Below are 23405 nucleotides of genomic sequence, written 5' to 3' on the forward strand. Positions count from 1 at the left end.
AGAGATATTGATTTAATTCTGTGGCCAAATTCCACCCTGTTCATTGGAACCTCCTGCAAACACTTCAGCGTTACCATTCAGCGCTTCCTCGAAAACACGTTTTCTTCATGTGGGAGTTTGTATATCTTTGCAAAGTCCTTTGAGAGAATCAACGCCTCCAGACATGGAACCGCAGCAGAGCGCAGCTGCCCGGCTACCTCAAGGGCCACGTGTGTCTGGATGGAGTTTACTTGACCTTTGACCCAAAGGTGGTCTCCTGCGTCCATATGGCAGATGCAACCACGTGGCGAGACCGTTATGTAATCGTCTCCACTGTCCTTTCCACAACCCAAATGCTAAAGAGCAGAGCGAGCGTAGCGACGAGATGGGCCGTGCAAGTTTTGCATGTGATTGTGTGTGTGTGTGTGTGTGTGAGAGAGAGAGAGCATGTGTGGACTGAACTGACGGCAGATTGATTAGACGTGGGCGCATTCCGTATGTCAGTGAAAGTGGAACTGAGGGATCGTCTGCCCTAATCTGTGAGGCCATATGTTGCATCACTCAGCAGCTCAGTGGAATCCCGCCGTTATACGGGCCAATGTTGATCATTTAAATCGCGTTCAAAGATGCACGACGGCGTGCACAAGTTCCGGAAGAGGCGTTTTATGTTTGTAGAGCCCGTGAGAAAGACACGGCGTGCGTCGTAATGTGATAGCTGGGGGGCCCTAAAACAGGCAGTGACACATGAAGTGCCAGTCGCAGCAGGAAATGAGATGGGAAGAGAAGGTTAATATCCTGCATAGGGAATCCATCACAGGCGGGGGGGGGCGGGGGCAGTTAAGGGAATCACAAGATAACTAGAGAGAGGCAGCATCAGTGAGAAGGGTATTAATATGAGTTTAAAGCACCAGATTACATCACCCCCCAACAATGGATTCACTGGAGAGGCACACGGGAGGGGAACGCACTGACATTCCTCTGCCGTGTGCGGCGCTGTCGACGGGGTGTTACGACTCCCGGCTGCACATGGCAATATAGTTCTGAAAAACTGACAGGCCTCTTCCTCCCTCGCTCCCCCCCCCCACCACCACCACCACCACCCTCCCGCTCTGAGTCAGGCGCTCATGCTCAACACAACCGATGACCACGAAGAAACCCGGGGAGGTCGGGCCCATGACGAATACTTCATCTATTTTAATGGCCTGAGAAATCACAGGAAGATGTCAGGCTCTAGTGAAGCGACGCCTGGCCGTTCGCTTCAAACAAACTGGATTGTGAACGAGGGGTTTTGGGGGGCGGGCGGGCGGGCGGATGAGAGCGGCCCCATAGCTGCCCCTGTCTCATCGGCGGCGCGGCGCCTGTTTACCGTGAGTGACAGTCGTAGGGTTTCACTTACAGACAGCTGCTGAGTGGCTGATCTGAGGGTCAGGGTCAGCGCAGGGTCGATGCAAGCCCACTGTGGGAGACCCGGTTCATTCAACGGGTTCGCATACAGTGTGGAATGAAGGTTACGGCCCGCGCAGAGACCATTAGCTCGACTTTGCGTGCAGCTTCAGAGGTTGTTTCTTGATTAATGAATTCCTGAATGAATTCCCATATTAAAATCAGGACTCACATCCCGCCTCGCTGCTCTTTCAAGCAGGCGCTGAAGGCCTCTGCCTGAGCGTCAGGGATCAGTGAAGAAACGTGAAATTGGAATCAGGTAAAGGAAAGCACAAACAACGAACGCAGCGTCTGGACGCCCTGAACTACAGCTTGTTGATGAAGGTATCATTTCTTTAACTTCTATGCAATCAAGGCACGCTCTGGAAGGGAACCATTCCGGTTTGGGGTTATTTTTATTGATGCTACATGGTAATCAGCTCTGGCTCTTTGTTGCTGCCTGTGGTTTGTGCTGCAAGGAACGAAGCCGGGCTCCTCAGAATGCCACCGAGCTAGGAGAGGACACGAGTTTAAACTAACAGGATTCAGAGAGATCGACTTACGGTCCCGATCAAAGCAAATCCGTGACTCAATTGAGGACGTTTAGGCTGCAATTACGTTGACATGTTGCCAGACTTGTGTACTTTTGATTGGTTTGAGCCACTAACCTCTCATTTGAGAAGCGCCGTGCTCGAGGCCTGGATGCGTCTAGTTTGCGGCTAACTCGGAAGCCCGGTGGCATTCCCATGACACGAGTGGGAATAAGAAAAAAAAACCTTTAGATCAAGCGCCGAACATCCTGCAAGCGGACCTGCTGGAGAGCCGAATCCTCATTCTTATGACCGTCCCATAAAAATCCCAGCAGGCCACAGGATGCCAGTATCGTCGACAATCAAAGATTGGAGAGGGATTTTAGTGTCTATTTGACAGCCGAAACACAGATGTGAAGGAGAATGGCGGCCGTGACTTCGGCAATCTCTTGTGCCACCATGCACGCTGTTGACATGTGACGTTTGCGATGTGTCTCCACAACTCTTGATGGATGCTTTGCCTTTGCTGATTTTTTTAGTTTTTTTCTGCAGCCATTGGGGCGAACTTTGGTGAGCAATTGTTCCACCCAAATGTAACACTTTCATTTTTGGCTCCAGATAGGTTCAGGTTTCAAAGTACCGGCCTCCTCCTACATCCTTAGCTACCTCTTTGTGTTCGGGGTTATACCTGCCAAACACCGGCATCAGTATCATGTACATGTTGGCATCTTGTTTTCTAATTACGGCTGCCTCAGGATGAAAATGGAAGTTTCACTTTGTGAATCTGACATCTGATCCCTGTCAGAGGAGGACTGAGGGCCCGGATAAGAGGCGCAGACCAAACAGTGATGAGCACCTGATTAGATCCCAGGCCTGAGGAGAAGCAAGCCTCCATTATGGCGGCATGCGTTTGGCTGTTTTAGTCCTCCCCCTCCAAAAAAAGCACCTTCATTATGCTTCATACAGAAAAGAGCCGGAGTAAATTACACAGTAGGAGACTTGGGGTGACAGCCCCTCCTTGTTTGTCTTATATGGATGTCATGTCAGTGATGAGGTCAGAGGTTGTTCGACGGGCCCTGTTGGACCTGAGGGGGTCGATAAAGAAGGTTAACGGCGTACACAGAGGTTATATAGGAAGGATATTTAGGAGTGCATTCTCAGTTTGCTTTTGTTTTCAATGAAACACACACGTATGCCGCAAATTGACCTTATAATCCAAACAATGTGACATAAATACGCTATATTCTAGTCTGGCAATAAGAAGGGTTTTAAAATGGTTACACGCGTCGCACCTGTGGTATCTTAATTTGAAATGTTTTTTTTTTTTTTGCTGCCGTTTGTCACCTAATCAAAGAGTTTTGTCCTCTGTTCAAAGGTGGCCATCAAGTCAATTCGGAAGGAGAAGATCAAAGACGAGCAGGACATGGTTCACATCCGCAGAGAGATCGAGATCATGTCATCCCTCCGCCACCCACACATCATTTCGATATACGAAGGTGAGGCGGTCCATCTGGAAACACAAACAGCACGCACTCTGCAACAAAAGCACACACGTTCAAACACTCTCCCCCACCCTGGACTCATTCAACACTTCTGCCCAAGCTGGATCGTTATAAGCAGGACTGGACTCCAGGTTTGGGATGTTATTTATCTTCCCACGCTTTTGTCTGACTGCTGGACCAGTTACAGTCGGGATGCTCTTGTCTGCGCGCATCTGGATCTCTCTGAATGTGTGTGCATTATTCAAAGGCGTAGCCTCTCCCCAGATCTCGAGGTCTCATCTCTAGTCTTCTCTGGTCTTGATCTCAGGTCCAGACATATGTTGATGCTTAGAAGCTGCTGCATATGGGAAGCAGATTCGACTTGTACGTGTGCACTTTGCAAATATATGTTTCTTAGTGAATCCTTTGTCCGTCTGTGAACCTGGACAACACTGCATTACGCTCACTGACCCAGGCCTGCACCCCGTAGCCCCGTCTCACGCCGGTTCCGTGTCATGCAGGGGGAGGAAAGGCCCAAATCTTTCTCTTCGGTGCAATGTCAACATGCGTCTGCCCCAGGAAGCAACTCACTAAATATCAAAGCAGGATTAAATGACCCGTATATTTACTCTTTGGGACCTCTGTTTTATATGAGTCATTCAGAATGACCTTAACCTCACTGCAAGAAGACATAGATTAGAATTAATGGCGAGTATTAATTCTGGACAATTCCCATGGAATTCCTTCAACATATTGCTTGCAATTAATCAGCTCTTATAATGTAGCCCTGGCCTATGTGCCTGCAATTAAAGTCACAAGACGCTGGACTTTAGCAGGGTTTGCTATGATTTGTGACTTTTTTTTTTGGCCCTATGTTAACGAATCAACAGTTCCAACGCCCTTTCCTGGTTAGCCGCCTTGGCGAGACGGCGGCTAATTGTGTGGTGCAGCTGGCTTTTCGTTTGACCCCTTGTTGTTAAGTTTCAAAGTCCCCCAGGTTGTTATCAGCAACGTGAAAAGGTGACAAACATCACTGTTTGTAATGGGAGCGTGCCAGTAATCAGTTGGAGGGCTGAAGTGCAGCAGAGTTTTTATTGCTTTAGTGGGACAAAGATAAAAAAAAGAACAACCAACGTTCTTCATGGAGGCTGTGTGGCGTACCGTGTTCCGTGTGCGTTGCCGTACTTTATAAGGAGACCGCTCCACCAAGAACTCGACCAGGCTTGCTCCCCAATCCCCGCTTTCACTGTTGTGGTCTGGCCGACACCCAGCTTTTGCTTCAGAGATATATAGGGAGGCCCTGAGATGTGTGTATCCGGCAACACCCTCCTCAACAGCCCGAGCTAACTGCCATTGTATGAGGCAAAGCTGAACCAGATGTGTGTGTGAGGATAGATTTTTTTTTTCCCCAACACCCTCGCGTTCTTCTGCATCCACCAGCACGCTGTGCAGGGATTCTGCTCTATTCTCCTTGGGCGTAACTCCCTTTAAAGCTAATAGTCAACCCCTAAGAATGCTGTGCATGCAGACATCAGCGCATTTAACTGACACGCTATCCCGTGCATCCACGTTGACAAATCTGGCACACAAAGGGTTAGTTTGATATTGCAGGGGGGGGGGGGGGGGATACTCATTTTCTTTCTCTTTGCGAGTAAGACGAAGGGATCGTCGGCGCTCTCATGCTCGCACAGTGAATATAAAACCAAAGCCAGTAGCCGGTTAGCGCTCTGGAACCATCTGGGGTTCTTTCTAAATTCAAAGCCAAGAACTTTGCTGCTGCCTGTAATATCATATTTGCCGTACGTATATGTGACACTATGCAGCGGTTTCTGCAGCTTCAGGAAGGAGAAAAAAAGAAAACAGCAGAACATTTCCCGGAATCTCGAACTGTTCCTTCTCGAGAAGGAAAAGGGAAATAAGCCGCTGATATAAAGTTACAACAGAAATAAAACTGTGCTGTGACTGAAGAGCGACAATTATTTTTTATTTTTTTATTGCATTCATTCTACTGCTTTATCTAATGGTGACATAACCCTAGATAGCAATTTAAAGCCTGTAGATTCTGTGTTGTGGTTTCATCCTATCACATGATCGCATTTTGCAGTAAATGCTCCTTGTTCTCCACGGGGGAGGGGCGGGGGGTGGTGGGGTGCAGCAGTGGTCTATCGTCAGTGCAGGCAAATAGGACAAGGGGTGCTAATTAGTCAGATATGGGGGCCTGACCTGCAAACAAAACCTGATGAGAGACAGCGAGGCTGCCGGGGCGACCGGCTGGAAGAGTCCCAAGTTATGTAAGACAGGTAATCATTCACCACCAGGGGGGTCAAAGGTCAATGCGAGTGCACGGGTTAGAATTTCTCCAAGTGCAATCCTGCCACGCATCACTGTGAATGTCACCCCAGGTCACTGCCCCCCCCCCCCCCCCCCCCCCCACCCAATCAGAGGACGGGGTCCGTTCATCCTTCACGGGTTCTTGGCTCCCATCCTGTCAATTACGTCCCGAGCAGACAGACAGTCACAATGAGGGAGCATTACCGTCAGTCAGCAGCCGCGTGTTTTTGTAGAGGATTACGCCTCTAAAAGAACCCTGAGAGGAGAGCCGAGGAAAGCACTGTGACCAACTCGGGAGGTGTCCACTCAGCGGCGCAGAAAGCAGAGGCCCTTCACCCCTGGCAACCCCGTGGTGTGGGAAAATCACCCCACTCGCTCTTCCTCTTAGCCTTTTCCTTCCCCACATACCAAAGCACTGGGAGAGAGGTGCGTTGCCAAGTTGAAATTACACACCAGATGACTATAGCTAATGACACGGAATGATATGCTTGATGACGGCAGGTGGATAATAAGGCATTGCAGCGACACACACTGTAATAACATTACTTTCTCCAGTCAGCAGATGTGCAGCGAGTCTCAGCTGTATTTAGAATGGATTATCCAGCCTTGCTTTGTACCTGTAGCATCAGTCAGCGCTGTTGATAAAGTCTCTCTTTGTACGAGTAACTACTGATAAACAACAAAAACAAAAAAGTGTCTGCAAAATGTTAAACCACAGCAGATTCTGTGGTCCAAACGGCGTGAAGAACGCGGGGGGAGAGGGGGCACGCATGTTGCATCACATGATGCACAAGTGAAAAGCAGTGTGTTCAGGGCATTGTTACACCGTTGTGTTTCCGCTGCAAAGCTTCTTTCCACTCGCTGCGGTCTCGGCGGAGCGGCTTTGATTGAGTTAAAAGCCCCTCCCTGTGATGCTGTGCAGGGAGCCAGACGCATGAGGTGGAGTTTAGGTGATGTAAGCCTTGAAGTGAAGCAAAAGGAGCCTACGACAGTGACGTCGATTAACTCCAGCTGTTTGTCTCTTCCCCCAGTGTTCGAGAATAAGGATAAGATCGTGATCGTGATGGAGTACGCCAGTAAGGGCGAGCTGTACGACTACATCAGCGAGCGGCGCCGCCTGAGCGAGCGTGAGACGCGACACTTCTTCAGACAGATAGTCTCTGCCGTGCATCACTGCCACAAGGTGAGAGAGTCCACAGCCGACTATACAAAAGAAAGAAAAAGCTGCTTGTTCGTTTTGTTGCTCAGCTTGAATTCCGCTTTGCCGCCTCACACTCGCCCGGCCAGGCTGCAGCATCCTTGCTGTAACTTTAGCCATGCACCGCCGGAGTCGGCCTTACAGCCGGTTAACCTGCACACCATGCTCTCCTTGGCCCGCTGGTTTGAGGGCGTCATCTGTTTCTGGGTAAAGTTGGAGCGCAGGAAATTTGAATTCAAGTTTATGCTTTGAATACAGTCCAGCAACAGACAGGATTCTGCCTTTCCCCAAAGATTTAGCCCCAGCCACGCCTACGTTAACCCCGCTTTCAAACCTCACTACCTAGCAACGAAATCAAAAGGTCCCTGGGCTTGTTTAGATAACAACCCCCCTGACAACCCCACCCTTGTCATCCTATTCCCAACTGGAGATAGGGATGATGTCATTGGTCCTCAGATAGGAGGAATCATCGCTACCAGGCACAGTCTCGGGCTGGATGAAGGGATGTGAGTCACGGACGCATCGAGCAAGCAAACAAGCATCTCTTCCTTTTATGCACCAATCATGGATCATGCGAACACGAGTTCCCTGCCAAGCAGCCGGAATGAGTGCCATGCGGAAAGATTACTCTGGGGGGGGATCACTCCTCCACATCCAGACCGGCTTTGCGCTTCGCTCTGTCTGCGTGCCACATGTTACTTACATTATTTTTCCCTTTAAACTCAGACATTAGCAGATAAGTTGTCTTTTATCCGAAGACGCTGTGAGAAAATAATTCATACAGAGTGGTAATAACAGGCTAATGTTTATGTGACACATGCGAGTCCATTTAAAAAGAAACTCTCAGCAGATGTCGACATGAAGACCCCTGAGGGAACAAGACCAATTAAAGAGTACTAGACCAACAGAACGCCTTGATTTCCCTTGAGAGACGGAGGGTTTAAAAAAATATATACTAAATCGTGTCTTAATACAATTAACTGACTTGGAATACTCTTTCATGAATAAAGCATTGATAGACTAATCAATCATTTCTTTATTCCTCTCTCTCTCTGTTTTCAGAACGGAGTTGTGCACAGGGATCTGAAACTGGAAAATGTGCTACTGGATGAAAACTGTAATATTAAGGTAAATTCGCCTCTTGATTGTGTCGCGTCCCAAACCGCAGTCGAGTGCCTCAATCATTTGCGCTTGTGTTTGTACAGATAGCTGACTTTGGGCTGTCCAACCTCTACCACAAGGACAAGCTGCTGCAAACGTTCTGCGGCAGTCCGCTGTACGCTTCGCCAGAGATTGTCAACGGGAGGCCGTATCACGGCCCGGAGGTGAGACCGAGGGAATCGAGCAATGGCAATACACAATGCGTTTTTTTATTTGTAAGCATAATATCCAAGCACGTCTTCCTGTGTGTGCATCCGCCATCATTGTTCTTTTCTTCCCTATAGCTGTTAAATATGACGTGAAACTCTTGGAAGCTCTCATCACATATAGCTTTAATCATTATTGTCCGCTGCTTTGATGGGATTACTATTCAACTCCAGTCGAGGGAGGTTCTCTCATGCGGCTCCACGGTGGGTCAGCTCTGATGGCGTTAGCCCGCTAGCACCCCTTCCTATGTTGTCTGGGTTCTTTGAAGTGAGGAACTTTTTTTTCTCGTCATCTTAATGGGATCAGAATGCTCCGCGGCTTCAAAAAAAAGACACTCATGGTTAAAGGGAAATACTTTGGCTGAAGGAAAGAGAGTGAAAATGCATCCCCGAAAGCCACTTATCTCGCAATTCCAGAGTCCTTCTGAAATACACTTGAAATCAAAAAAAAAAAATTGCTCCTGTAGGTTACCGGTACATGAAACAAAGGAACAGAGCTGGAAAATACTTGCATTTTTATATATTCAACGCCAACCATTCATTTTAACATAATTCACTATAATTTACTCCAGAGTGCTAAAAACTACAGCAGTCCAATTCCAGAAATTACAGAACCCTGGTTGGGGGTGAGGCCACAAATTACAGCAAACACAGGCAAAGAAAATAGAACACGACAATAGTGCATGCCCTGTCTCGCCTTGGGAACGGACCAACAGCAAGCGGAGAGTGCAACATTCTTGATATGAGTTCAGATCCTTGGAGGAAGTACACCATGCTCCCTATCTGATTTCCTTTTCCTACACTATGTCTTAAAGCTCCAGCTACTGCCATCAGAAGCGGGACGTTCCACTCCCGTGTAAACCACGGTCAGCACAGCGCGCACACACCGACTGTTGCACACAGACGGATCATCTGCCGATCAGTTGTGTCTCCAGCGAACGGATTAGGAGCCGATATATCTTTGCTGCACCTCCGCACATACACAGAGCCTTATGTGGCGGCTGCCTTAGACAGCCACGTTGCATTAGGTTGGCAGGTAGAAAGAGCCTCCTTCTGCCTGACCGAGCAAGAGACAGGGATGGTGGGGCGGGGTTATCTGCGTGGAAACGAGCCATTTCCCACCGCATTAATGCCATTTGTTATTAATTCAGTGAGCGATAAGCAGAACTCTTGCACAGTCATCAGTCTCTTTAACAAAGATGCTGTGTGATGTGTGCGTGTGAAAAAGTCTTTGTGGTGGCGATTGATGTCAACTCCAGAGCGTAATTGAAATGATCTGCATTTTTCATTCCTGAAAAAAAGAATCAAACGCACCTCAGGGCTGTCTGATCTGCGTGCGACTGAATGAACTACTTTTTGACTGTTTTTTTTTTTTTTTTTGCTGTGTTTTCACTAGGTGGACAGCTGGGCTCTGGGGGTGCTGCTGTATACCCTGGTCTATGGGACCATGCCATTTGATGGGGGAGACCACAAGAACCTCATTCGCCAGATTAGCAACGGCGATTACAAAGAACCGACTCAGTCCTCAGGTACTTCAGGAATCTCTGCTCATGAGCAAACCTAGCTCGCCGTGACCACAGAGGAAGCGAGCAATGCACGTAGCCATTTTTCTGTAGCGTTGACACGTTCATCTTGAGTAACTCTACATTCTGGAACCCTTTTATGGAAATGTATTTCCTCGACAGAGAGGTTTTATTCATGTTATTGAACTCTACGAAAGGCGTGAATTTTGTTGTATTTTTTATGTCATCTAACTAAACTTGCATTTCTGTAGCTATCAATGACTAATAGTGATTAATGGTCTTTGTGTCACAGCTGTTGCTTTTAAAACCCTCTGTATAAAAAGTTATTACCGGTATATCACATATGATTTACAGACAGTACGATTGTTTTCATTCCATTATATAAAAGCATCAGCCATAACCAATTCGTCTCTTGTGGTGTCTTTGCACCACAGGAAGTGCTGCAAAAACTCATTACGTCGTAGCCCGATTGCTTGAACGCATCACATTTAGGTGTATTTCAATGAATATCAAAACTGAAGATGAAAAATGTGACCCCAGTAAAATTTCAGAGGTAGTATCAAACTCACCCACCTTTTTATCTGCTCATATTCAATAGCATAGATGATATCTGCTTTGAAGCACGACTTATCTTACAGAGAGATCTTGCTCTTGTTTCCTCTTAGATGCCCGTGGACTGATCCGCTGGATGCTCATGGTGAACCCTGAGCGCCGAGCCACAGTGGAGGACATCGCCAACCACTGGTGGGTAAACTGGGGCTGGAAGAACAGTGTGTGTGACTGTGAGACCCAACGTGACCATGGGGGCTCGCCCATGCTTGCTCGCTTCATCGACTGGCAGAACCGCACTGAGCCACGTGGTTCTGGAGCCAAAGCTGCTGTCATGCCCCAGTTGCTGCGCCAGAGGCCCAAGAAGTCCAAGAAGGAAAATGTGGAGACAGGACAGACGCACTGTGGAGCAGAGGACAACCCAGGTCTGAAAAGACCCAAAGGGATCCTGAAGACTAGGGTCACTGAAGAGCAGCAGTCGGCCAGCCCAGAAGAGGGGGAGTTGGATCAGGCAGTCCTGCCTCACAACACTGAAGGGGGGGAGGAAGCCTCAAGTCCAGATCGAGAGCAAGATGAGCCGACTCTGAGAGGAGGCTCACCGGCCAGGATGGTGCCATCTCTGCCCAAGAAAGGCATTTTGAAGAACAACCAACAGCGGGAATCAGGGTACTACTCCTCGCCCGAACGCAGCGAGTCCTCTGAGCTTTTAGGCGGTGCCAGCATGTCTGTGCTAGCCACCTCCCCACCTAAGAGAGCGATGGGGAGAAAGGGCATCTTGAAGCGAAATGGCAAGTACTCCACCTTCAGCGGGCCTCCGTCGGCGGCAGCGGTGGCCGGAATCCTCGGTGAGCCTCCTCCGTCAGCCGACTCTGGTCTGTCCCGCAGTCAGAGTCGGCCGTCCAGCATCGTCGGGGAGGACAGCTCTGTCCTGTCTCTTTCGCCCAGCGGCCTCAGCGGGGCCGAGTGGCACCCCTCTACCCCCCACCTGCGGCCAAACATCAGGGCCTGCGCCTCGGCTGAAAACTTGTTGCAGCTCGCCAACTTCAAGGGCTTCCAGGCAGCCCCATCTCACCAGGGACCCAAGTTCAGCCGTGGACACAAAATGAAAGGCTCCCCGGGGGACAATGGCAGCTTCTCCTTGCTGGGGGACCTGGAGGACATGACTCAGGTGTACCAGCAAGCCCTGGACATCAGCAGCAAGCTCACCTAAAAAAGATGGGTGGCAGAATGAGCGGAAGGCTTGTGCATGTGTAGCGATGTTTACGGGCGGCATTAACGACCAGTGTGTTGCTGGGATACACCTTTTGGAAAATTGTGGTTTTCCAAACAGGGTGAAATCATGATGGGAATGATATGTCTGTGCACACACACACACACACATGCACTCACAGATGTACACACTTAGGTGCACTTCTCGAGCCAATGGAAATGTAGTTTGGGTTGTGAACAAGAGAGCGAAGGCGCTAGCACGAAGAAATGCCACCCAGTCTGCTTTCTTGGCCCGCCCAGAGACTTTGCTGTGTTCAACATGTTTACATATTCAGCAAAAAAAAAGGCAAGTTGGATTCACAAAACGCAGAGACCGGGAACTGGTCGGCTCTCGTTGTACACCACCCAGTTTGAGTATACCAAAAAAAGCACCTTGGAACTCAAACGGAGCACGCGTTTTTGGTGATCATTACTTCCTTTAAAAAAAAAAAAGAAACAAACAAGCAAACACAACCAGGGTCTTGATCCAAAAGTAACTGAAATTACTGTTTATTTATTAATAATTTGTTTGACTAGCTTTTAGTTTTAAGTGGAAAAAACAGCAACAACCGGTGGGTGCTGGCTGTTACTGGAAGAGTCTTCAACTCTTTGTGTGGGACTGACATATAATTAATGTTACTCAGCGATGAGAAACTAAGCATATATATAAGTACGTCTGCGCTTGTAAAACACGCAGGCGAATACACCTTCCTCAAAGCATATGTCCTATATTTGTGTATGATACCAGGGAATGTGTAGGAAGTGCCTTTAGTGATTCATAATGAAAATAATGTTTGTCGTTTCTTTAAAGTTGAGGGAAAAGACAGGCCGACCTGTCATCAGTTTTGTTTTTGCTTCTTTTTGGTTGCTTTACATGTTCTGTTCAAAGGTTGATCTCGGACAGTTTGGATCAAACAGTCTGTTCTCCTCCTCCCCATGTTCCTCCTCTTCAACGAGAATCACACACATCTATCTGGATGTATTGGCGGCCTTGAAGAAGAGCTGATCTTCGTCTGTGTTCAAGGCTCCGGTTTGGCTTGTCAGCAATTTAGGTGTCTTCGGTGAGCACAGATTTTTTTTGGGGGGGGTACCGTAGGCCTGGAGGGGTTCACCTCGGCAACATTTAGTGAAGGGAGATGGCTTAGACACCATCTAACAGGCCTGGAATGTATCTGGCTCTCTTAAACTTGCATAGTTTCATGTGTTCAAGGCTACCTGATAAGACGGGCGGCTTACAAGGAGACTTTATTTTTTAATGCTTTGCCAAAGACAGTAGACTTTCCTTTGTCTGATTGGTTAATATGTCACCCATAGCTCTTCAAAAGAGTTGAGGTGGGTTGTTTTAGCCTGCTGATGACATAGCAAATTCCTCAGACGGAGGCTGGAGACGTGATAGTGCCAGAGATCTTTATCAGGCCCCGGCCCGACTCAGCACAGGTGGGATTTGTGGTCTGTGCTCAGCGTTCCAGCTGTGTATACTAATCTGTTATGTCAACCAAGCACAATTAGCCTGATATTACTTTCATTTGACAGTAGAAAAGATGCAGAGGGTAGAGATGTGCAGGTACAGGGAGATGGAAAAGGCAGTGCGAAAAGAGTGATATGTGGAAAGATGCTGAGAATGGAATGGACTTTCCTGTAGGAAAGAAAAACTAGTTGAAGGAAACGTAACGTAGAATAGTGGAAGAAAAGAAAGTGAGTAGAAAGACTAGATGGGAAGTTTTTGTTTTGTTTTTTTGTTCTTGTTGAATACCAAAGATGTGATGAACGTGATTCAGAGGAATGGATAGGCCAGGGACCAGCGAGTCTTCTTGGGTGTGTCTTTGACGAGGGAATTCCCATCGGGGAATGAAATCATCCTCACATTGGGATCACCTCACGTTTGTTTGATTGTTCTCTTTTGTTTTTTATTTGCGATGCTGGAGGCTGTTGATACAGCTTGCCTTGATGATCAGTCAGGGTTTGTGTTTGTGTGTTTGTTCTACACGGCCCGAGAAAGTGTCTTCAGCGGTGACGTAAAGTCACCAACGTCACCTGGAATATCAAATGATGTAGATGGGAAACCATGCAGTTGATGACCCAGAGGGCTGAATGGCCTCTCCTGTGAAGGCAGGGTCCTGGGTATGGATTCAACTGACAGACCCGTGTCGTGTTTTACTGCATTTATTTTTTTGTTATTTTATTTTGTATTGCATTTTAATGTCAACTGGATTTACAGTGAGAAAATTATACTATGTTAGTATTTTGTTTTATTATGCTTCTGTTTTTGATTTTCCAAAATATAAGAAACTTTATATTGCTTTATTTTATGGCAGAAAATACTTCCTTCCTCGAAGTATTAGAATTTCGATCCAGAAACAGTGTGGTCTAAAATTGGTGCAGTCTCAGTTTTCATTTGTGGGTGACCAAACCCGTCAACAATCCCCTGTTGGCGTTGCCCAACTCACCAATGACTTGGAATACTGTAGATTGCGATGAAATGCGTTAACATATCAATAGTTGACCTTAACAAAATACTTTTTCCACTTCTACTAAAGCAGAAGATGAGATACTCGAATGTAGTAAAAATAAAGGAGTGGAACGAATCTGGTGGTAAAACTTTAACTCTGCCAAAACTGGAATAAGTGGTGCATATCTGTTAGTTAGCAGAAAGTCTAATCATAGGAAAACTTGACTGGATATTGTTATGACAATAATAATTAATTAGTATTATGTTATTTAAGTATTATTTTTTAATATTTCTCATTACCAATTTTGGCTATTGCCACTTTTTTTTTGTTGGTGATCCTGGACTGCCAAGGTGAATTACATTTTGTGCCTTTGGCATCTTTTATGAACTATGATTTGGATAATAAGAATTATTATCAATGTGTTTTTATACTTGTATTTATTGGTGATCAAGCCATTTAATTTGAATCAAAACGCATCAAGCTTTGGCCTGCTTTAAACTGTTGTGTTCAGGACATCCTGCATACAAGCATTTGATTGTTCATAAGAGAGTGGTATCATCTCATTGTGAAAGTATTGGCAAAGTGTGTATTTTTAAAAAGTAGCAAATCAAAAAAGAGGTCCTGTAAAATGTCTTAATTCATCCCTTTGGGTGTATTTTTACTCAACATGATGCCTCTGTTTTACTGTATCAACTCAAATAAATGGATCTTGGAATCTGTTTTTGTGCTGCGTGTGGTCATTGGAGTATCCAAATCAAATTGGGTCCAAGGGTCAAATTGAATAAATACACACACCTCAGAGAGTATTACACATACTTTATCCACTGCGCTTCTGACAGTCGGGGCATGTGTCAAGCAATGTCCTCATTACTATTATTACAAACTATTATTGGATGTCCTCATTTCCTCATGAAAATCTGACCCAAAAAACCTCTGAACGTGTGAAGGAGGACAGCCGATCTCTTTCCATCTTTATTTCTAAGTTAATGTCTTAAATGAACTAATGGGAGCCAAAGGTTTGGCTAAGAATGGCACGCAAACAAATTAAAAGCCATTTTGAGTCAGTTGAAAAGAATTTGTCATAAAATTCGACAATAACCATCAAGAATTCGACAGCCAACATTTCCAAAGCAGCATTGCAATCGAGCCTGGGACAGTTTTGGCACCAATATTTCACATATTAACTCCTTTAAATTCATCTAATGGATGTTAAAACAATCATCCAAATTCTACAAGTACTTAAAAGTTATTTCTTATACGTTTTAAAGGTGACTAAACAGTTTTTATTATTGTCCCTCACTTCACAATAAACTAGAATAGTGACCAGGTTTCTCAGTGGAAACCTATTAAAACAAAACCTGTAGAGAGTTTTACACAACCTTGGTGGAACAAATCATTTCCCACTATTCATCTGCTTAGGCTATATAATATTCCTGAGAAAATGCTCAATGTTTTAGAATTCCCATGACAGCATGAACAGTCGGGATAGACAATGGATGGATGATGCTCACTGGATCATCATCTCCCTATCACGGACCCTGAAAACTGAGCCGATGGACCCCAGAAAGCAGAGTAAGAGGCAAAATAAAAAACTAGAAATATACTCAGGAATATACAGACTGACAGGCGTCGAATGCAATACAACAAAAATTCCCTGCCACTAAAAAACAAACTAAAGCTTGGACTGGCTGAGGTCCTGGAACACAATAGATGAAAAATACAGCCAAAAGTTTTCAAAAAAGACTAATACTCAGCGAGCAGGTGCTGGAGAAAACAAAAATCACTCTGCCAAAACAAAAAGTACAGTTAGCAATTCTTACGGTCACAGACGAGCAGGCGAAACCACCTTGAGAGAAGACAAGAGCAATGGAGGAACACGAGGTGGAAACAGGACACGAAGGCATAATCTGGCACTGGAGCCTCAGCAGGGCAGGTTCGAAATGAACTGGAAATGAACTGGAATCAATGGCAGGTGTGTCTCAAGGTGTTCTGCCAAATCTCCCGCAGCCACGCCCACACTGTGAAAACAAGGAAACACAGGGCCAGACGAGCAGACTGCATGGGAGACCATGGACCGAAGAACTCTAAGGAAGTCATTTCTGAGCAAGATGCCAGTACAAGGACCAACAAATTAACCAGATTCAGGTCAGCCATTAATTTACTGTGGGCAACACACCTCTTCTCTTTGTGTAAAAGACCAAGGTGCATGCGCTGAAGAGTTAAACTCATGCATGCTCTATGAGCTGGATGAGGATAAAACCAGCGTATGTCTTATGCCGTTGACAGGCGTGCGTCACTTTAACCATTGTGAACGCAATGGGGCTTGGCGACCTCACTGCATACTGACTTCTGCGAAAGGCTGAAAAGGACCTGCATTTTCATTGGATCCTCTTAAACGTGCCATACGTTGAGTTGGCGATTCCAGGAAGGAGTCATTAACCCTCAATACTGGATAATTCCAATCAAAATTGGACTACTGATTACGCAATGGAAACTTTGCACCCGATGCACGCTGAAATGAATGTATTGTCTGGCCTGAACAACACTGAAAACAGCAAATGTAAAAAAAAAAATCAATCAGGATAGTTATGTGACAAAAGTGTTGCTATTCAAGCTTCATTGAAAAGTGCACTTTATTTTTCCAATCCACCACACCTGCAGATAATTTACCAGATAAGTAGTCTATGTCAGCCTCTGGAGAATTGATTTGTTTATTTTTGGTCAGTAGAAACCTGATAGATTCAAACAAAAACCAGTAGACAACATGGAAAAGGAACATTGTTCATGTCAGTCTCAGGGAAGAAGCAGGAGCGTCTGTTTTTCAGGACACCAAGAGCCACCAGATTGTCGAAGGAGAACATTGCTGCTGCTGAGGTTAATGTGATCCACATTTTGTGAGGGGGGGGGGGGGGGTTGGTTGGCTGGAAGCGCCGCAGTCCTTTGGGACTTTGGTACTGATGAGAAGGACAGCGCACTCAGCTCATGCTAGCCAGACACAAGCTGCAGGACTCACCCAGAAGACAACATCAAATACTTCTGCAGGGCAGGATTTAGGATTCCTCAACACATTGAAGTTGTTATCCCAAGTCGGAAATTGGCCTTCATGGTAAGCGAGACTGGGCTGTAAAATTAGTCTCTAAAGCTTTCTATTTATACATTACTCCTACATCAATATCCATTCATTCATTTTGACTGTGTACTGCAGAAACCTAGATCAGTCAGTGGTCTAGGGTAATTATTTATTGTGGCAGGTTTTCTCAAATAGAACAAGATAATAATTACTCATGGAGGAAGCGCAGGTCTGTTTTTTTTTTGTCTCACTGCAATTTCCAGTCAAAGGACAAAACTTATAAATATACAAGCAAAGGAAAATAATAAGCTGTTATCTGTTAAATGTTAGTGTTTGTGGCAAATAAGTGTCATTTGTATGCAAAGTCCAGTATCAGTTTTATTATGGAGTAAAGAAAAACTTTTAATTCTTCAGAAATTTCAGTGGCTGCACTCCTGACATGATTTGAGTTTCAACGTTTTTTTTGACCCCTAAATAAAGTCCAGCTGTAGACCCTCTGAAGTATTCCCTTTTCACCCTCCTCCCTGCATCTCCAGAAGGTGAGCCTGTTTGCCCATGGGGGGGGGGGGGGTTATTGGTGCAGCGGCATGCCCAACTACATATTCAAAATGCTAATCAACCCAAGACCCCTTCCTAATATCCTATCCAGTCTCTAAGTGTGACGCCAGCTCCATATGCCTTGTAGATATGCTGGTCTGCAAAAAGTTAGCGGTTATAAAGCACTGACTTTAAAATGAGGCCTCTTGCAGCCAGCTCAAGCTGCAATGGATAAAAAGCATCACACGAAGGGACTTGAGACTTGAAAGCTGAAGAATTTACATGCGCTTCAAAACAGTTTACAACTTCTTTTGTCTCCTGAAAAATGTTTCATGTGAAGAAAGCAGGGGGATATACAGTAAATTGAGCAAAATCTGGCAGAGGATTCAGCGAGATCAGTGCTGTCCCGCTGCATCTGGCTGCTGTTTAAGGCAGGATGTTCCACAGTGCAGGTTTAGGATGGCCGCTGTAAACCGAGCTGCCCGTTCATTGGTGGAAAAATAAACAGCGGGCCGGGCCGAAGGAAAGTCCTGAGTACAGTGGAGCGTGTCTTCCGTCGGTTAGCTGACACATTGTTTTTTAAATAACAGTCTTCACACACAAATTCATGGAATTCTCACATGTGCACATTTTAAAGTCCTCTTCAGTTCTTCCTCACTCTTTCTTGGAAAGCAACCAAATGGGTTCCGAACTCACATCCCTGCAGACCTCCTGTTCCACTGCACTGCTGTGATAACATCGTGACTGGATATGGAATGGAATAAAGCGACCATCCTCTCCTTCTCTACTTCCACTCCTCTATCATTCATCCTCCTTCCACATGCCACCTCCACATAAGCTCTCCACCCCTCTCCTGTCCAGATGACTATTTTTAGCGGTAGCGCTGCTATTCTGGAATTTGTTGCTGGCTGGCTGGCTGGCTGCTGGGTGTCTGGGCAGCAATCTCTTCTGGAATGTCTGGCCTATTCTCAAACCACTCCAGAGTCCCAGTCCAGGGCGGACGGCTCGGGGCTCTGATTACAACTCTCATCCTGTGTAGCTGTAGCAATACCCCAGCAGGAACACAAAGCTGGAGGGAAGGGAAAGAACGTTCCTCTGTCCTGAACCAGCTCAGCACTGCTTTGTGCAACTGACCTTTTGTTTGCCTTTATCCACGTGTACTTGTCATGATGTTGCAGTGAAGACTTTATGGAGTAGCTCATTTGTCCTTAGAAACTAAACCATTACATTTTTGATATTTTCGTGTTCCGAAATGGATGGTTTGAAGCTTCTTTGTGGTCCGAAGCACACAGGGTCAGTTCACCTACGATTCTATGCAGGCATTCTGAAAAATGAACATGTAAAAAAAAAGAAAACTGATGGCATGGTGATGAACATCTGCCATTGTTGCTGTCCTATTGTGCATTCTGTTTCCTTTGGGCAAAGCTAGGCTAGTACCCCTGTTCCAACTTAACCCTTTGTGCTAGGATGAGCAAAGTTAATGTTGTGTGTTTTTCCCACCAGAGCTAACAGTCACAAAGTAAAAAAAAAATCTAAAACGTTGACCTATTCCTTTAAGGCGAGGCTCGGTCATGTCATGGTTGCGATTAACATTTAGTTTTCCAGGAAATGAATGAAAGTGAATATAATACAGCCATGCTTACATGTCTTGTTGTGTTTGCGTGCGTGCACGTGCTTGTGTGTGTGGTCCATGAAAAGAAAATAAGCAGCACTAATGGGAGGTTTTTCCTGTCTTGGATCAGGCTTTAGGGGTTTCAAAGCAAAATTGTTTGCAGTGGAGGGAACGCTGTCCAAGGAAGCCCACCTGTTGCTCATGATTGCAGAGATCCGCTTGAGCTGGGCCTTGTCGAGAGACATACAGCAGTTTGCCAGTCACTAACATCAGTGGAGCCAGGGAAGCCCATTCATTCCTAGCAGAGACGATGGTGCGCTGAAATGGAAGAGGCCCCTTTTGGCATGTCTAAACGTCTCAGCAATGGAAGAGATGCAGTGGACAGTATCAATTAAGTTTCTTTTTCTATATATCATTCAAATATTCAGACATGACAGAGCTATTAATGACAAGTGTTGCTTGTAATTCTGGAAAATTATCCATTTATTTGTTCCTTCAAGCCTCAGTCAGAACCTGCCGGGTGTATTTGATGTCTCTGTAATGTTCAGTGTGTTCTAGTCTGCCTCAACAACAACAACAACAACTAGAGTTCATCCAGTGAGGTAGTTGTTTCCCCCCCCAGGCCGTGTGATTAGCGCAGGAGTACGAGGGTGTAAAAATAACACAATGGGACGGAGCCAAGTCTTTTAAAACCGCATGTCCGTGCCTCTTCAGAAGCCGGGGAGATGCTGTAATGTGAAATTTAGCGAGCGCTACGTCCTTTCCACTCCTCAAGCTCCTGATAAGAATTCCCAACGTGAAACATCCTGTTCTTGTTAACATTATAGGATGCATGCAGGAGAATATGAAAAGTGAACAGTCAGCATGTGTTGAGGATGGTTGCAGCTTAATTGGCTTTGGCTCCCAATGAGGGGATATGGGTTTAGCTCCGGCACGGTGGGGCCGATCAGCGATGGAGACTAGAAGGAAGGCCGTCAGACATCGTGGTCGAGACTTCCAGCTAACTGGCCAGTCGGGTAATTAAATAGCCTTCAGCACAATGTATGGAGGCTGCCTCTCTCATAGTGGGAAAAGGCTGGGAAGCAAAGCCTTTCTTGGCTGGAGCGCTCCGATGTGTGGCCTGGCTGCTTGAGGACACCGTTCCATGGCTGCAGGGTTTTAGCACCACTGCTTTTAGCTCATCCCTGAATTGAGTTTGTGTTTCAGAGGCTTTTTCTCTCACCAATCCCCTGCCCTACACTAATTCTCCCACAGCTCTAAGTAGAAATGCAGCAGAAAGAGCTGGATGGATGGATGTGTCCTCCAGCTGGGTAACATTCCTCTGGTTTCCACTTGTGTCTGCTTCTGCTTTTTTTTTTTTTTTTTTTATGGGTCAGTGTTTCTGTGATTAAAGCTCCTTTTTCTTTTTCCCCTCCCTCTGCTTTTCCATTCTCTTTCCATTCATAGCAATTTTCCTCTCTGCCTTTCTCGCCTGTTCGTTCTTTATGTGAATTTAAATAGTCCCCAAAATTGACCGGGGAAACTCCCATCCGGATTTATCCTGCAGCCACTCCACCGCCAGAGTTAAAAATAAAAAGACATTTCCTCAGTTTTATCTGTATACAGTATATGTACATTTTCTGTTTGATTTGTCGGTTTGCAGAAAACAACAGATACTTATTTGTCTCTGCTCGGCATGTCATGAGGTTCCAACCTCCACGCTGACATGTCACTGATTGATATGAGTGTGCGGTGCGCACCCCCCCCAGCCATCCTGAAGTGGTTGTTTCACACAGAGAGGGGCCTTGATGACACTTTAAGTGTGAGATTCATTATTTTGGCGGTTCATAGCTTGGATTTATATTTTACCACGACACACAAATGCATTCATCCCAGATTGTGATCTAAAATAAGAGTTCAGCTCATTTTTACGGAATTCTTCTTTTCCCCCGAGATCCAGTCACTTCATCCCGCTAGACGAGCGTAAATAAAGTTGCACAATATCATGCTTCAGCATCTTGTTTGCATGACAGTCTGCTCCACTGGTGTGCATGTGATGAAATATCACCATGAACTCTAAGAAATGTTGTCACATTCAGATAACTTGGCAGCAAAACCTCCGTCTACATTAATCCCTGTCAGGGTGGTCCGTCCACGGTTGTTTCTGTTCTGGGGGGGGGGGGGGGGGCTGCATTCTTCCCAGGAGAATGCAGCGCCTGACATTCGCTATCCCATTACAGCCCACCTAAGACACATCCACGCACATAAAACAACGTGAGACAAAAGGTAATGAAGTGCTAACCGCTGAGGTAATCGCTCTCAGAGCCGTGACTCGTTATCCCTTCGCCTCCCATCCCTCTATCTTGGTTCTTTTCTCACCCATCATTCTATCCTTGCCTGCTTTTACAATAGGAAGACACTGACGGGAGATTCAGCCGAGCTTGCTTTTGGGAATGGAGACAACTATGGGGAGGTTGTGGTTCATCACACGATGAGGAGATTAAAAGCAGTCACTTTTGTGTTCTCAAAGCAGTGTGTGTGTGTGAATGCACTGCTTGGGTTGATTTGAGAAAAGAGGAACATCAGAGACTGATATCAAGGTTTGCCCTGCCTGCCAAGACATGGGGTGAGGAGACTCTTTTGGGGGTGGTTGGGTTTCAGATTAAAGCGACCTCCTCTGTGGGAGCAGGTGATTCCCGTTTGATGCTCGCTTTAGGGAATGTCTGATGCCAGGATGACTCATCCAACATGGATGCTGAAACATTCCCTTTATGAGTGATGGCCATTTTTCAGTATGCGCATGTGTGTTCCTTTTTTTCTCTTTTTCCTTCCTAAATAGATGTGAGATTCTGTTGCAAAATTATCAAAGAATAAAAAGATAGCTCTTTGTAAATGGATCCGTCCCAGCAGCCCTCCTTCACCGCCACCTCAAACCCGACCCCCCCACACACCCCCCTCCACTTGTGCAGGCTTGATGAAAGAGAATACCTCTCTCCATCGCACGCAACAGTGTCGGGGGTGGGGGGTTAAAATTAAAAGAAAAGAATTTGCGAGGGAACGCACCAGAGGATGATAAGGTGACCGGGATATCCGTTTGAAGAGGATGATGATGATGAATGATAAATACTAATACTGGAGAGTATTTGGGGAGCAGATAGCAACAATAAACTGAGAGAATAAGGCGGAGAAAGAAGAAAGAAGATGATTCTTTGCTGTGGACGGCTGAAGAATATTAAGGCATCGAAAGCTGCTGAAGAAAACATGCAAAGGGCGGAGACGCAATGAAAGACTATGGTTTACTAGCAAATAAAAAAATGAAGATGAGGTGGGGGAGACCAAAAGAAGGATAGGTTTTCACACGGAAATGACCACATAGAGACTGTGTGATAATAAAGAATCTGCATATTAACATAAGAAATGAGCGCTGGTTTTTCCAGCATGTGTTGTGATTAAACCTCTTTTTCGGTGGGATTTGGGTGTGCTGGTTGGAGATTTTGTTATTTACCTTCAAAACAAAGGAAACAGGTATTTTCCTGTCCCCCTTAAGATGAGCCCCCCCAAAAAACAAAACAAACTGGCTTCATATTTATTGCACATAAGAGGAAACAAAACTTTTATAGGAGCTGCATAACTCTGTATCCGAAACTGTCAAACAGATTTCATTGAACAAAATTGTTGGCGTCGGTCGGGAACGCCAGATGAAAACCTTTTGAGATTCATTGGAACCGTCATTCGGGTGAATCTATGAGCTGACACCGAAGGGAGGATTTGCATTCCTTGAAAAAGGAAACCGTTGCCATGTCACTTTCACGGAAAGCATTTTTCACGACAGAAAAAAAGAGAAATCCGAGTCTTACAAAACAATTATTCTGTGATTAGCGGGCAGCTGCCATAACTTGTTCCTTTGACCACGCAAACATTTTTCCGCCAAGAGTTTCGGCGCTTGACAACATCAAAGACTGCAACAGACACGAAAAGCCTCCCCCATGTCTCCTTCTCAAAACATCAATCTCTCATACGCTAATGACACACTTTAGTCCCGAGCGCGGCGCTGAGGAGGTTGGGAAAGATCAGCGAACTGACAGACATTCCTCGGAGCTGATGTCAGCAGAATATCACAAAATATGCT

The 23405-nt window shown here is 45.9% G+C and overlaps 1 protein-coding gene across 1 annotated transcript in view; it reads left to right on the forward strand.

Annotated features, from left to right (window-relative positions):
- LOC137894101 (NUAK family SNF1-like kinase 1) overlaps positions 1–11590 on the forward strand; it is a 12525-nt gene extending 935 nt beyond the window's left edge. Inside the window, exons 2-7 of the mRNA XM_068739573.1 lie at positions 3307–3427; positions 6775–6926; positions 8004–8069; positions 8147–8266; positions 9705–9837; positions 10497–11590. Of these exons, the coding sequence (XP_068595674.1) occupies positions 3307–3427; positions 6775–6926; positions 8004–8069; positions 8147–8266; positions 9705–9837; positions 10497–11590 (1686 nt within the window). The remainder of the gene's footprint in view (positions 1–3306; positions 3428–6774; positions 6927–8003; positions 8070–8146; positions 8267–9704; positions 9838–10496) is intronic.
- The last annotated feature ends 11815 nt before the right edge of the window (positions 11591–23405 follow it).

The sequence above is a fragment of the Brachionichthys hirsutus genome, chromosome 5 (assembly GCF_040956055.1).
Source record: "Brachionichthys hirsutus isolate HB-005 chromosome 5, CSIRO-AGI_Bhir_v1, whole genome shotgun sequence".
Taxonomy (NCBI): domain Eukaryota; kingdom Metazoa; phylum Chordata; class Actinopteri; order Lophiiformes; family Brachionichthyidae; genus Brachionichthys; species Brachionichthys hirsutus.